Source organism: Trichomonas vaginalis, chromosome V, assembly GCF_026262505.1.
Source record: "Trichomonas vaginalis G3 chromosome V, whole genome shotgun sequence".
Classification (NCBI taxonomy): Eukaryota; Parabasalia; order Trichomonadida; family Trichomonadidae; genus Trichomonas; species Trichomonas vaginalis.
Genome location: NC_067207.1, coordinates 20440557 through 20456011, shown reverse-complemented (window position 1 = coordinate 20456011; position 15455 = coordinate 20440557). Strand labels below are relative to the sequence as shown.

The following is a 15455-nucleotide window of genomic DNA, read 5'->3' as shown; positions in this document are numbered from 1 at the left end:
GTAACCTATATCCTAGAAAGATTTTGTCATAGTTTGTATTTGAGTCTTCGCGTATTGTTTGCATGACTCTTTCCTGAGTTTCCGGTTCAAGCTCTTCAAACAGAGCTTGTCCATATGGAATAAGCTCGTTTCCAAATATATGTTTTTGTAGCCATTCTGGTTTTCTTTCCATGTTACCAATAATATCTTTTGTGAATGGGAAAGCTTTTACCCAATGTTTCAGTCTTGCGTCATTTATTTCTGTAGTTGGTTTTATTTTGTCAAGGAACATGTTTTTCAATACTAACATTTCATTTGGTACTGTCCATTTGAGTTTTCTTAAATATTCATCCCTTCTCGGTTCATTGTCTGCAAAGTAAGTTTTTATGACATTTTGTAAACTTTCGTTTGCAAGGTCATGTACAATAGGTTCTCTTCCTTCTCTCCCTAACTTTCTTTCTAAACTCTTCACCAAATATACCATCTCTATGGTTCTGTGTAGTTCTTTGAGATAAATGTTCTAGAACGTCAGGTGTTATATTTCCATCAGCCATGTTCATTTCATACTGGTCCAAAATATCTGCATCTTTCATATCTTTCAATGGCATTAAAGCCGCGCTGAAAATACCAGCTACATCTGGTTCACCATTCACTTCCATTGCGTCTACAACTTCTTGGAATTGTGGTTGTAAGTTTATGAACCACCTATCCGGATTAGCTTTATGACCCCATCTCATTGTAGTTCCATCGTCTGCAGAAACAAAAGTAGGTTTGTTTCCATATTGGCTAGGTTCTGAATGAACTTTAAACAATGTTTCATTTCTATATGTTTTGTTGAAATTTAACCTTTTATTTTCACCGAGTTCATCCAAAGATTGAACGTTATATGCTCGTAAGTAAAAAGGATTGTTGTATTTGTGTACATTATCTTTCAGTACTTCCATTCTATGCTGGATATTTTCATCTGATGTTGGAGTCTTTTGTATGTCGGCGAACATTTTTCGATATTCTTCTACTATGTCAGCTGAATTTTTCTTAGACTCTTGGAAAGATTCCATATTCTCTGCATACTCTTGTTGAGGGTCAAGATTTTTCGGCTGTTCCAAATCTTCATCTAGTTCTGTGAAGTTAGTTTCCAAAGGAGGGACTTGTTCGTTTCCTTCTGGCTCTTCTAGCTGTTGTTGCTGAACTATTTCTTCCATGTCTGGTTGTATCTGAACTTCTTCCTGTGGAGTTTCTTGTACCTCATCTGCTGGCATTTCATATATTCCGAGACCGTTTTTAACAAGTTCCCTATCTAAGTCATCCGGACTCATAAACCTTTCTTCTTTCGTTCCGTCTCTATTTTTTACGCGTTTCATGAAGAGAGTTGAATTATCATTTAGCTCTGACACCAAATATCTCGGAGTAAATTCATCCATGTCATTTGGATGATATGGTATTAAATCATATCCCTTAGCGAGCTTGTATTTTCCAGGTTTGAAATTATATCCCATTTGGTGCTGAACCATAAAGCTAAATAGGTTCGGGTCAGTATTTCCTTCCTTGAACTTTCTAATAGCTTCTATATATCTGTCACTAAAGTCAAGAGTATCTGGGTAACCATAATTTTCCTTAAGCATTTTTAAGAATTCTTGGTTTCCTTGTTCTCTACTTCTTTTATGTCCTTGCTCTGTTTGTGGTTGTTGCTGTGCAGTGTTTTGAACTGTTGGTTGTGGTGCAGTGTTTTGAACTGTTGGTTGTGGTGCAGTGTTTTGAACTGTTGGTTGTTGTGCTGGATTTTGAACTGTTGGTTGTTGTGTTGGTTGTTGTGTTGGTTTTGGTGCATGCCTGTGTCTGTGTCCATGTGACGATGTAAATGTTTTAGGTAGTCCTGGTGCAGGTGCTTCTCTTGGAGGGTTTGGTGGTATATAAGTTCCACTAGCTAGTATATAAGTTCCACCAGCTGGTATATAAGTTCCACCAGCTGGCACATATGTTCCATCTGCAGCATAATGTCCTACCTGACTTTTCGTTTTTAAGAAAGCATTTACTAGGTCTGTTTTGGTCTGTTGTAACTCTTTTTCTTGACTTTCCACAACAGTTGCTCTAACGGCGTCATAGGCACTTTGAACTGCTTGTCTCGTTGCTGCATCTGTTATTTTCGTCATATTTTGTGCTACTTCTCTTAACTCTTTGTCGAAACCTTCAGACTTCAGTTTCTTTCCAGATGAGAAGTCGTTCACTAGTTTCACCTTACTATGAAGAGCTTCGAAGGCGTTCTTAAAGTCGGCATTCATTAAAGCTTCATTTGAACTGTCTTCATCCGCTTGTATTTTTGTCCTTATTGACCCTATAAGTTGGGCTGCTTTAGCGTTGGCTTGGGCATCTAACCAGTCATTATTAGCTTTTATATATTCTGCACTTTTCATTGCCTTTTGCATGGCTGCGTCGTTATTTTTACTTTCTTGTGCTAAGTTTTCATACTGTACGGTTTGGTTTTGCAACTGTAAAAGTTTTTCTGCCTTTACATTTGCTTCAACTTCTTTTTATACTCATCGCTATCCATATATGTCTTCAGGGCTTTTTGTTTTATTTCTTCATCTTTCAGTACTTTATATTGAGTAGTATGGTTTTTCAAATTTATAACATCTTGTTCCATTTTTGCTACTTCTGCTGCTTTTTCTGACACTTTTTTCGCATATTCCTCTGTACTTAGTTCTTTCAGTTGTTCTTCTTTCTTCTTTTTCTCTACGTTTAACTCATTGAGTTTCTTTGTGTGTCTGTCATATTCTAGTTTCTTTTCGTTTTCACTTATTTGTTTCTGTATGTCTATGTTTGACTTTTTGACATCTGTTATTTGATTTTTGAGTGAACTCAAATTCATTTGACTTTGAGGGTTATAAGCTGTTCCGTCTGCAGCTCCACCATAGCCTGCCATTTTCGCTAAAGTGCCGCTCTTAAACCTCCACTTTGTGCACCAATAACTCGGTTTAAAAGCATAGGGTTGCTTGACATTTGTTGCAACATAGTGGGGTCATTCATCATTTGTTGTTGCAACTGTTGTTGTGGTGTTAGTTTTACTATTGGATGTTTCAATGCTCTCTTCCTCTTACGTATATTCTTACGTAGCTTACGTGGCATTTTAAGTGAAGTTAAAAAGTGGTTTTTGACAGATGGTTATATGACACTTTTTGTTCAGCACAAAAAACTACTCGGTCAAAGTGTTGTCAGTTTTGTAAAATAACGGTCCTATCTTGTTTTAAAATGGAGAAAAGGCTTCTCAAAGTATACTTCCTTGGAACGCCTGTAACTTTTCCTGTAGCGACGATAGACCCTTACTTGTCCGGACAAAGTTATACTAAACTTTTTATGGGCTAGAGGGCACGAAGTGCCTGGAAGGCCATCCCAAGAAAAAAAAAAACTTCATTATACTAAACATCTTCAGGGCTAGAGGGCACGAAGTGCCTGGAGGCCCCACTACCTTTTTTTTTTTTTTTTTTTTTTTCATTCAATTATAAAAAGGTTAAACAATAACCTATTATTATTTTACCATTTTTGTAAATCGAATATTGCAGATTACTCTGTTTGCGATATTTGGCCAAAATTTAAATATTTATTGGAAATTACTAATGAATAAAAGTATTTATTCAATTTCAGTTTAAATTTCAATATTTTATAACCTAGAACACGTCTGCAATTTCTACTCGATTACATGATCTCAGGAATATCAAATACGAATTGTAAACTATCTCTCAACTCGTATAATGGAATCATTCTATTTTAACAACTGGTCACAAAATCAAACTTAAGGATCCAAAATTAAGTGATGATAAAGAATGACATCTTCGGACTAGACAACTATCTCATTTATACTTTCAGAATAATATTATTGTATGTGAAAATACATAAAATTAGTTTGATCAATGACCAAATTTCGTATCACTTCCAAGATCAAAAGTAGGTTTTATGAATTGAGCAAAATCTGTATTAACTACAGACTTCATTTATAAGAATGAATTTTTGTTTTATTTCATTGAATACTATAGAATATATTGAATGAATTCTCTCAATAAATAAAATGGATGAATCAACACGTTTAAAGATTCAAGCATCAACAGAGAAGCTTAGGTTAGACTTAGCAAAGCTTGATAACTTGAATATTAATGGAACTCAAGTCGATGAAGGCTTATATCATGAAATTTATAATCATTTCTTTTCGTTACAACTTGATTCGAAAGAGAAAATGCTGACAAACATTGCATTATGGGCTGATAAATATACTAGAAACTATAAGAACTTTGATTCTGATATGCTTAAGCGAATTCGAGAATTTAATAACGTTCATCTTGATAATACCAGATCAGAATTACTTGATATGACAAGAAGAATCGAGTCATGGGGCTATAATCTTAAACAAGCTACAATAAGTCTTGAACAAATGTCGGAAAAATTTCATGAATTAACAGAAAAGATACTTCCAGTGCAATCACAATCAAAAATTCATCAAAATATCGTGACAAAACCAATAGACTCTGCCGTTACTTATAAATCCAATGACATTAACGATGAAGTTTTGAAAATGTTCGAAGAAAGACAAATGTTATTATCAAACATTGTCGACCAATTAGATCAGGAGATGACAGAAACCAAAACGATGCTAGAAATAGCAGTAGCTAACGAAGCAAAAACTGCAAAAGAATTAAATGATACTATAGAAGAGTATAATCAATCAATGAACATCAAGAACATGGAGTTGGAAGAGCTTAAAAATACAAAATCATTACTTGAAACTATGATTGAAGCCGAAAAACAAAGAAATTTGGAAATAAATCAAAAATTAGAATCTTTTATGAAGAAAAAGTCATTTCAAAATGATAATTCAGACTCATCAGTACCAACACCTTCAACAAGTCCTCGGCTATTCAAGTCTGAAAGAGGATTACCTCATTTTAAACCACAAGCTCCTGCATCACCCATAAAACTATCAGAGCAGAGCAATGTTACATCACAGCCTTTCTTTAATGTTCAAGGATTGAAAAGTAAAACGAAAAATTCAAATTTGGAAGCACAATTAACGCAATATTATGAAATATTACCAATAAATGAAGAAAATATACAACAGGCTTCTGATATTCGTGGGAATAATCCAACAAATAGCAAAATAATTTCGAAACCCCCTCCAATTCCAAAGAAACCAGCTGCAACAACAATAAATCAAGTTGTCAATGATACTAAAAACCAAATTACAACTTCCAATCCTCAAAATATCGTTGAAAACGAGCAAATAATTTCAAATAAGGAAAAGCAGGTCATTCAGAACGCCGAACAGACTATTTCCGATCATACTACAACTGAGAATGTTAGTAGTCCAATAGAAGCGACAAATATTCTTAATAATCAGAATGACACTTCAAATCCGCCAGAAATTGATCATAAAATCACAGAAAAATCAGTAGCTGCAACAAGTGATGACCAAAAATCGACAAAACTACCAGAAATGAAATATGTTATCGAAATATCTCAAGAATTTTCATATCAAAACGAAGAAAAAGAGGAAAGAGTTGAAGATAATGATAAAGAGAATAGACCTACAACCTCTAGTTCACTTCCACATGAAAAAGTTCTTAATCAAGAGAACAAATCAGAAGAAAATCAAGAAAGTATCGTAGTCGAAGAACCAAAGATCTTTAACTCACAAAAATTTGATTTTCCTGTTAGAACAAGGGAATTAAATGGATTGACAGATGAAATACCGGATATAACTCAACAAGTAGAGCCAGTGATAGCATTTAATGACGGAAATATCCGTGTTCAAAAGAAATTACCTGAATTTACGCTGATTTCTAAGTTAATTTTCCATCATAAAATTGAAAAAACTGAAATTCCAAAAACTTACAAATTTTCAAAAGAATATAATCTTATTGCTTCATGTGAACCTCTCAGAACAAAGTCTTTCCTTAATATTACAGCTCAATCTGTAGTTTATGAAAATAATCCACAATTTAGGAAGAAGTTAATCAATGAAACTACCTCTTACTTTGAGAATAAGTCATCTCCAGTTCTCCTGAACCTTTCCAAGTCGATTGGAGAAAACATTATCACTCAAAATACTCAAATTTCGAATGTCCAAGTATTTGAGCCATTCGGAGATGCATCACAAGTACCAAGATCTCCAAGGTCTTCCAGGAGATCAAGTAAAAGGTCGAATCAGTCAGATTTTGAATATCGGCCTTATTCTGTTGATGAAGACATAGAAAGAATTAGATCTACTCGTACAATATTAGCCAAAGATGTTGTTACTTACGATCCTGTTATACAAGACACAGAAAGATTCAGAGAATTAAATAAAGAATTTGCTGCGATGTGTGATGAGAAATCCTGGCGAAAGAATTTGGGATTGACAACACCATTGACGCCTTCGACACGTGGAACAATAATGAAACAGAAGAGAGTCCAAATTAAAAAAATTGAAGAGACAAAATTCGCAAATTATTAATATTTTTTGTTTTATTGTTAAAATTGCGATTATTTATTAACATATATTAAATCTTTTTTCCACAAAAAATTTAATTTCAGATTTATAAAATAGTTTTCTGTTTAGATTCAAACTGCTATTGATTGTTAAAATGATTAATTAATAAAATAATAAACTTTATTTACAAATAAAAATAAATATTAAGCTTTCATGATAACTATTACTATAACAGCTACTATTATAGCAAGTAAAACAAATGGTAAGAATAAAGATGGCTTTGGCCTCTTTGAGTCTAACTTCTTTTCATTAGTCTCATCTTTCTTTTCTTCTTTACTTTCGGATTCTTTTCCATCGTCATTCTTTTCTTCCGATTTCTCTTCATCTTTATTCCCTTTCTTTTCAGTTTCATCTTCAATTTTTCCTTCTTCATCATTCTTCTTATCTGTATTTTCTTCCTTGTTTTCGTCATCATTCTTCTTTTCAGTTTCACCTTCAATTTTTCCTTCTTCAAGATTATTTTCTTCAGCAACTTTATCAGAATTATTTTCTTCCTTGTTTTCGGCATCGTTGTTCTTTTCTTTTTGATTGTCAACGGCTTCTTCGTTGACGATCTTTTCTTCATCTAATTTGTTTTCGTTTTCTTTCTCAGCTTTTCCTTCTTCAGAAATTGTTGCATCTTTATATTCATCTTCTTTGTCTTCAGGTCCATTTTCTCTATCAGAAGTCTTTTCTTCTGTTTGTTCATTCTTCTTTTCTCCTTGATTTTCAATTGCTTCTTCGCTGAAAATCTTTTCTTCATTTTCTTTCTCTGTAGCATTTTCATCCTTCTTTTCTGATTCATTACCTTTCTCATGATCTAATTTATTTTCCTCATCAGAATGCTCTTTGTTTTCATTCTTTGATTCCTTGTTATCTTCTTCCTTGTTTTGAGATTCATCTCCAACTTTTCCTACTTCATTATTGTTTTCTGCGACTTCTTTGTCTGATTTGTTTTCAGTTTCTTTCTTATCTTCCTTGTTTTCATTTGCATCATTTTCGGATACTTTTTTTTTCTTTTTCAATTCTTCTTTCCTCAGAATTTTCTTTGACACCATTCTTTTCTTCTGTTTGATCGTTAGATTTGTTTTCTTCTTGACCATCAACTTCTTCGTTGACGATCTTTTCTCCATTTTCATTCTCTCCAATCACTGAATCAGAATTTTCTAAATCGATGTCTCTTGAAACTACTTTGTATCTGTTTCATTTGGTGTTTCTGATTCTTGTTCATTTTGTTCTGATGGCTTTTCTTTGTTTTCTTTTTGTTCATTTTCACCTTTTTGAGATTTAAATTCTGTTTCATTTGGCGTTTCTTTCTCTGAAACAATTTCTTCTTCTTTTTCGGATTGCTTAGACTCATCATTAGAAGATATTTCATTTTCTTTGTTTTCTTCCTTTGAAGATGACATATTTGGAGTAATTTCATCTTTGTCTCTGACAGATTCTTGAGATTGTTTTTCTTCTGAATTATTTTGTTCATTAGATGGTTTTCCTTCATTTTCTCTTGATTTATCTTCTTCATTAGTTGAGGAATTATTAGTTTCTGGCTGTTTGATTTCTGATCCATCTTCGTTAGTTGAGCTGTTTTCTGGAGAAGCTCCTACGTTTTCTGGTTTAACTTCATTTTGCTTTTCAGAATCTGGTTCTTTAGTCTCATTTTCATTTGAAGATGTGATTTTGGTTTCTGATGGTGTTTCTTCAGAATTGTTTTCATCTTTAATTGAATTGTCTTCATTAAGATTCTCTAATTTGGCATTTTGATTTTCTTCTGAATTCTCGTTGGATTCTTTTTCATTTACTGCTGGTGTATTTGATAAATTAGATTCGTTGTTGTCAGAAGGTGTTTCTTTTTCTTCGGTTGAAGATGTAGATGAATTTACTTCTCCTGGAGCATTCTTAACTTGTTGTGGCTTTTCTTCGGAATTTTCAGATTTGATTTGGTTTTCGTCTTCTTTATCTGAAGGTTTAATGTCGTTTGTATCGTGTTGCTTCATTTCTGGTTCGTTTTCTGCTGCTTTTTCATTTGAAGGATTGATTTCACTATCATCATTTTCTTTTTCAGCTGATGGTTTCTCTGATAATGTCTCATTTGATTTCTCACTTTCTAAAGCAAGATCTTTCTTGTTATCATTTCCACCCTGCTCATTTGATGATTTGTTTTCATTTTCACAAGGTGTTTCTTTCTCGTCATTCTTTCCAACATCATTAGTTGAAACTTCGCGGTCTTTGTTTTGAGCATTGATTTGTTCGGAATTGTTTTCAGGAGAATCTGTAATAAGTTCTTCTTTATTATCTTTCTCTTGTGGAGTTTCTTCAGTACTTTCATTTGGAGTTTCATTAGAAGTTTGGTTTTGATCTTCTTCATTATCTTTTTGTTCTATAGTTTCTGGGATTTCTTGTGGATCGGATCTTTGAGCTGAAGTTGGATTTTCATTATTATCATTTCCATTTTCATTAGATTTATCAGTTACTTCTTTAGAAGATTTTCCGATTTCTTCTTCTGCTTCAGTAGGGATTTCGTTGTTTTCATTTGGATTTTCAGAATTAACTTCAGAGTCAACTGATTCATCTTTATCCGGAACATTTGATTCTTTCTGAGGCTTCTCATCAGAATTTGAAGATTTGTCTTCATTTGTTTGCTTGTCATTTGAAGGCGTTTCTTCTGATAATGGTTCTGAAACAAGATCTTTCTCTTCATCATTTCCCAGATTGTTTTCGATTTCATCTTGTTCAGAGTTATTTGATGGAGTATTTTCTTTTTCTTCAGTATGTTCATCACTATTTTCTTGAAGAGATTTTTCTGTACTTTCATTTGGAGATGATTTCTCTTCTGTTATTTCTCCTTTAGAATTATCTGATTGCGCGTTTTCAATTGAAGATTTGTTGTCATGAGGAAGATTTTCATCATATTGTTTGATTTCTTCGTTTGGATTCTCTGATCTAACTTGATTTTCATTTGGTGTTTCTTGTTCTGAAACAATGTTTTCATTATTTTCTTTATCATTTTGTTCTGAAGGAGCTGCTTTTTCTCCAATTGAATGAACTTCATCTGGAACGTTTCCTTCTTGCTGAGACTTCTCATTTTGTTTTTCTTTGTTTGCAGAATCTTCCTTTGCTTCAGTTCCTTCTAATGAATTATTTTCATTTTGTTTATCGTTTGAAGGATTTGATTCGTTTTCATTCTCATAAGATGTATTATTTTCTTTTGGTTCTTCATTTAGATTCTCGGATTTAACTTCGGCTTCATTTGGTGTTTCTCTTTCTAAAACAACTTCTTCCATATTACCTTTATCATTTTCAGTTTGCTCGGGTGATATTTCTTTATTATTGTTTTGATGATTTTCTGTGGCTTCTGTTGTAGAACCAACTTTCTTTGCTGTCACTGGAATATTTTCTTCGTTTTCATTTTCATCATTTGAATTCTCTGGAGCGGCTTGTGAGGATTCTTCATTCAACGAATCATTATTATTTTCTTGTTCTTCAATTGAATTTTCTGATTTAACAACTTTTTCATTTTCTGCTTCTTTTTCTTTTTCGAGTTGCTGTTCATTATCTTCTTTTTGAGGAACAGTATTAGGAATTTCTTGTCGTTGATCTTCATCAGACTTCTTATCATTTGGACGTTGTTCATTAGATTCAACAACATTGTCTTCTGGATTTTCTTTTTCATTTGGTGTTTCTGATTCTTGTTCATTTTGTTCTGATGGTTTTTTTTCGTTTTCATTTTGTTGAGATTTATTTTGTTCATTTTCTTCTTTTTGAGATTTAACTTCTTTTTCATTTGGTGTTTCTTGTTCTGAAACAAGTTCTTCTTCATTTTCTTTATCATTTGGTTTGCTTGATTGATTAGACTCATCGTTAGAAAATTCTTCTTTTTCACCGTCTGTTTGAGACTTATTTTCTTCATTTGAATTGATATCTTCTGGGAAGGATTTTCTTCATTTGTTTCTTCCTGTTTCATTTCTGATTTATTTTCTGCCTGATTTTCATTTGAAGGATTTACATCATTCATTTCTCTTTCATTTGATGTATTTACTTCATTTGATTCTCTTTCTTTTGATGGATTTTCTGATAATGTTTCATTTGGTTTCTTATTCTGTGAATCAAGATCTTTCTTTTCATCATTATCTTTCTGTTCACTTGATGATTGATCTTAATTAGTTATTCCTTCTTTCTCTTGTTCAGTGTTATTTGATGGAGTGTTTTCTTTTTCAGTAATAAGTTCATCCTTATTATCGTTTTGTTGTTGAGCCATTTCATCAGAGACATGTTCATTTTCTTGAAGAGCTTCATTTGTATATGATTTTCCTTCATTTGCTTTTTCAGTTATATTAACTGATTCCTTTTCTTCTTCATTTGGAATTGAATCAAGATCTTTATTTCCATTCTCTGTATTTAATTTATCTTCATTAGAAACATCAGAATGTTCTTCTTTTTGTTGGACCTCTTCTGATTTTTCGTCATTTGAAGAATTGACAACAATTTCATTTGGTGTTACTACTTCATTAATAAGTTCATTATTGAGATCTTCAGAAGATTTACCTTCATTTCCTTTTTTTTCATTATCTTTCTGTTTTTCTTCAGAATCATTAATTTGATGATCTTTGTTTTCATTATCCTGAGAATTAATTTGTTCTGGAGAACCTTTACATGAAGAATTATCTTCATTAATTTCTTCATTCGGATTCTCCAGTTTAGTTTCTTGTTGCTTCATATCTGAATCCGTTTGCTTTTCATTCGAAGGATTTGATTCATTCTTCGAACTACTTTGTTGAGGGAGATTTTCAAAGTTTTCATTTTCTTGTGATGAATTTTGTGAAACATCTTCATTTTGTTTTTCTTGTTCTGAGGTAGTTTCTTCCTTATTTTGAGGAACATTGGTTGATGTTTCATTTTGTTGAACAGATTGAGTTTCATTCTTGTCATCTTCATGTTCATTTGAAGAGTTATCTCCAACTTGATTCTCTTTTCCGTTTTCTGCAATTAGTTCTTCCTTATTCTTGATTTCAGCTGTTTCTTTATCATGTGGATTCTTCTCGAATTTCTCGATTTCTGAATTTGGTGAAACAGTTTCTCCATTTGGAGATGCATCTTTTGAAGATTTCTCTTCTGGTGTTTCCTTATTAGAATTTTCTGTTGATTCATCTTCTTTCTTTTCATTTGAAGATTGAATTTGATCATCAGATTTTTCTCTCTCTTCAATTGAAGCCCTATCATTCTGATCTTTTGTTTCTGGAGTTTCTTGTTGAATTGCTTTATTATTTGCTGATTTTCCGATTTCTTCATCTTTCACCTGAGAAAGATTTTCTTTGTTTTCATTCTCATTTGATGAATTTCCTTCATTTGGAGATTCATTTTCATTTGATTTAACATTATATGAAGCGAACTCTTGTGAAATGGAACCTTCTGTATGTTTATTATCAAATGCTTTTTCTTCATTTTCTTCGCTTTTATTCTCTGATTTGACATCATTTTCAATTGGTGTTTCTTTTTCTGCAACAAGATCTTTTCTATCATCTTCATTTGGTGATTTATCTTGTTGTTCATTGTGATTACTCACAGCATCACCTGATTTTTCTTCATCTAGTATAACTTCATTTGGTTGATGATTTGCAGACTGATCTTGATTATCTGCAGGATTTTCAATTTCATTATTTTCGCTTTCCTTTGGTTTGTTTCCATTATGATTATTTTGATTATCAAAGTTAGTATTTTCTTTTTCTTTATCTTGAGAAGTCTTCCTATTTTCTGAATTTGGTGAAACAGTTTCTTCTTTAGATAAATTCTCTTTTTGTGCATGATTTTCATTTGGATTTTCTTGATTTTGTAAAGCTGTTTCTTCTTTATTTTGTTGATCAACTGGCGATTTTTCTGCTTCTCCATCCATTTTTTGCGAAGGATTTTGATTGTTTTCGCCATCATTTGTTGATTTAATTTCATCTGAAGTTTCTTTCTCTGGAGCAACTTTTTCATTTTCTTGAGAGAGATTATCCGAATTTTCCTTCTGTTTAATACTTTCTTTATTTGGATTTTCTGATTTAACTTCGGTTTCATTAGGTGTTTCTTTTTCATTAATAAGTTCTTCCTTATTAATTTTATCAGAAGTTGTATTTTTATCATTTGATGGAATAATATCAATTTCATCATCATTATCAACCCCATCATTATTGTCTAATTCATTTGGTTCCAAGTCAATATCTCTTGATCTAATACTCTCTTGTTTAGATGAATTAACATTCTGCAAATCAGAAGGAGATTCTTTTTCATCAACAACTTCATTCTTGTCTTGAGGGAAAACAAATACAACATGTTCTAGAGATCTGTTTTGATCTTCTTCAGCAGAATCAAAGTCAAGATTTACTTCTCTTGATCTGATACTTGATGCTTTTTCTGGTTCATTATGTGCTTTATTCTTTGATTTATATGGTCTTTCCATTAATGACGAATCAGAAGAATCAGTTTGATCCTTGAAACTATCTGACATAGATAAATCAGAGCCATGATTGGATTTCATTGATTTTTCAATGACATCTGTATTACTTTCTGATGCTTCTGTTGAGAATTCATCATAATCAGATTCATTGTTATCAATCTTGCGTTTAAGCAAATCTTTTGTTTTATTTGCTTTGAAATTATCGCAAAACATCAAACAATTTGCTCCTTTCGAGTTTTGTGCCATTGGATCTGCTCCGTTATCAAGTAATACCTTTGCAACTTTATAAGAATCGAACTTGCAACAAACAATCAAAGGAGTGTTATCCAAATTATCTCTTTCATCTACAATACAGCCGTTTTCAACCAAAACTTTTGTTACTTTATCAGCATTTGAAGCTGCACAAGCTAATAAAGGTGTTGCTCCTTTTTCATCTTTAGAGTTCATATCACAACCTTTGTTAATAACGAGTTTAGCAACTTTTGGAGAGTTAAATTTGCAGCAATTGAATAAAACTGGTTTCAATTCAGCAACTTTTTGGCTTTCAAGCAATAATTCGGAAACTTTTTCTGAATCATATTGCGAGCAAACCATCAATGGTTGCAATTGTTTGTCTTCTGAATTTATATTAGTTTTTGCACCATTTTCTAAAATTAATTTTGCAACATCATATGAGTCAAATTTGCAACAAAACAATAAACTATTGTAATTATATAAATTAACGGATTCAAGATCAGCTTTTCCTTCGATAAGAGTTTTTGCAACATCGATTGTATCAAACTTGGAACAAACCATTAATGGAGTAACTCCAAATTTGTCACTTTTGTTTACATCACAATTGTTTTCGACCAAAACTTTTGCGACATCATTTGAGTTAAATTTTGCTGAAAACATCATTGCTGAAGCACCTTCTTCATTTGAAGAATTGACATCTGCGCCTTTAGAAAGAAGATATGCTGCTGTTTGAGCCGAATTAGAAACAGCAGAGAAAATTAAAGGAGTAAATCCATTATTATCTTTTTCTTCGAGTTTTGCTCCATTTTCTACTAATTCTTCCATAACTTCTAAAGAGTTGTATTTGGAACAGACCATTAATGGACTGACACCGAACTTATCAGTTCCTTTCTATAAGGACTTTTGCAACATTTTTAGAATTAAATTTTGCGCAATACATCATAGAAGTTGCACCTTTTTCATTTTTGTCATTTACTTTACAACCGCTTTGGATTAGCATTGATGCAATTTCTCCTGAATCAGAATAAGCAGCGCACATGAGAGGGTTAACGCCATTGTTGTTTTTGATATTGACATAAGCACCATTTATCACAAGTAGTTTTGCAACTTTTTGAGAATTAAATTTTGCACAAATCATCAAAGGAGTATTTCCATATTTATCTTTTGCTTCGAGATTTGCACCTTTTTCAATTAAGATTTTTGCGCATTCATTGTTATTTGTCAATGCGCAATGCATTAATGCTGTTGCACCTCTTGTATCTTTCTGTTCAAGATCAGCACCATTTTCTGCCAAAAGTGAAGTAATTTTTGGAGAATTAAATTTGCAAGAAACCATTAAAGGTGTCATTTTGTAGACATCTGATGTGTTTATGTCTACTTTGTTAGCTAAAAGTAGTTTTGCAACATCAACTGAATTAAATTTGCAGCAAAACATCAAACAATTAAAACCAAAATTGTTTGCAGCATTGACATCACTTCCATTTTGAATTAAAAACTTTGCGACATCATAAGAATTGTATTTTGAACAGATCATTAAAGGACTCAAATAATATTTATCCTTTGATTCGATGTTTGCGCCTTTGTCTACAAGTATTTTTGCAACTTCAATCGAGTTGAACTTGCTGCAAAACATCAAAGAAGTTCCTCCTCTTTCGTTCTTTTCATCGACATCAATTTTCTCTTTTAATAAGGTGTTTGTGACATTTGTCGAATTGATAATTGATGAATACATTAATGCACTGTGATCATCATTTGTTCTGTCATCAACATTAGCTCCTAAAGTCTTAAGTTTAGTGACAATTTTCGGTAAACAAAGATAACTTGAAGAAATTAAAGCTGTGTAACCAAAATTGTCTTTTTCATTGACGTTATTAAGAGAATTGATCTTGCTAATAAGCATTTCGATATTAAATGTTTGGCAGCAAGACTTGAAACTGTAGTTTATGTCTTTGTATTTTTTAATTCTCTCATTTTGATGGGTAATTACAAGATTGTCAATGCAATATTGGTTAGCTTTGTAGATTTTAGAGAGCTCATCTGTGATTTCTTCGTTTCTGCTTAAAAAGCTTTCGTAAAAGGTCTCATAATTATGTTTTGCATTATTTTGTAATAAAAATTTGAAGATTTTGACCGCGCCATAGCGTGCAGCGTAGTTGATATATGTCGATCCATTTATTTCTGAATTAATTTGATTCATGTCAAAATTTAATTGAAAATTTTCAATGTCATCATTGAAAATTAAATTGAGAATGGAAGGTTCGGGGTAGATTTTGTAGATTTCTTCAATGGTATCGTCTTTATATGCTTCTAGAATTC

The 15455-nt window shown here is 32.2% G+C and overlaps 8 protein-coding genes across 8 annotated transcripts, besides 1 other annotated feature; 1 reads left to right on the top strand and 7 right to left on the bottom strand.

The window, feature by feature from the left end:
• Positions 1-3466: part of a mobile genetic element that runs on past the window's edge.
• TVAGG3_0372310 (protein of unknown function, DUF4106 family) lies at positions 839-1601 on the bottom strand (the record flags this gene model as incomplete). The annotated part of the gene is made up of 1 exon (XM_051231826.1): positions 839-1601. A coding segment is annotated over one exon (763 nt), but the record flags the coding sequence as incomplete, so codon positions are not given.
• On the bottom strand, positions 1604-1825 carry TVAGG3_0372300 (protein of unknown function, DUF4106 family; the record flags this gene model as incomplete). Its single annotated transcript, XM_051231825.1, has 1 exon — positions 1604-1825. The coding sequence occupies one exon, from the start codon at positions 1823-1825 to the stop codon at positions 1604-1606; it is 222 nt and encodes a 73-aa protein (XP_051101555.1).
• A 573-nt stretch (positions 3467-4039) lies between the features above and the next one.
• TVAGG3_0372280 (uncharacterized protein) lies at positions 4040-6485 on the top strand (the record flags this gene model as incomplete). The annotated part of the gene is made up of 1 exon (XM_001315927.1): positions 4040-6457. The coding sequence occupies one exon, from the start codon at positions 4040-4042 to the stop codon at positions 6455-6457; it is 2418 nt and encodes an 805-aa protein (XP_001315962.1).
• Positions 6486-6636: 151 nt separating this feature from the next.
• On the bottom strand, positions 6637-7605 carry TVAGG3_0372270 (uncharacterized protein; the record flags this gene model as incomplete). The annotated part of the gene is made up of 1 exon (XM_001315926.1): positions 6637-7605. One exon carries the CDS (start codon positions 7603-7605, stop codon positions 6637-6639), a length of 969 nt encoding a protein of 322 aa, XP_001315961.1.
• Positions 7606-7659: 54 nt separating this feature from the next.
• TVAGG3_0372260 (uncharacterized protein) lies at positions 7660-9753 on the bottom strand (the record flags this gene model as incomplete). Its single annotated transcript, XM_001315925.1, has 1 exon — positions 7660-9753. The coding sequence occupies one exon, from the start codon at positions 9751-9753 to the stop codon at positions 7660-7662; it is 2094 nt and encodes a 697-aa protein (XP_001315960.1).
• A 170-nt stretch (positions 9754-9923) lies between these two features.
• Positions 9924-10484, bottom strand: TVAGG3_0372250 (uncharacterized protein; the record flags this gene model as incomplete). The annotated part of the gene is made up of 1 exon (XM_001315924.1): positions 9924-10484. The coding sequence occupies one exon, from the start codon at positions 10482-10484 to the stop codon at positions 9924-9926; it is 561 nt and encodes a 186-aa protein (XP_001315959.1).
• A 141-nt stretch (positions 10485-10625) lies between these two features.
• On the bottom strand, positions 10626-13964 carry TVAGG3_0372240 (spectrin binding; the record flags this gene model as incomplete). The annotated part of the gene is made up of 1 exon (XM_001315923.1): positions 10626-13964. One exon carries the CDS (start codon positions 13962-13964, stop codon positions 10626-10628), a length of 3339 nt encoding a protein of 1112 aa, XP_001315958.1.
• Positions 13965-14019: 55 nt separating this feature from the next.
• On the bottom strand, positions 14020-15336 carry TVAGG3_0372230 (spectrin binding; the record flags this gene model as incomplete). The annotated part of the gene is made up of 1 exon (XM_001315922.1): positions 14020-15336. The coding sequence occupies one exon, from the start codon at positions 15334-15336 to the stop codon at positions 14020-14022; it is 1317 nt and encodes a 438-aa protein (XP_001315957.1).
• Between the last annotated feature and the right edge of the window lie 119 nt (positions 15337-15455).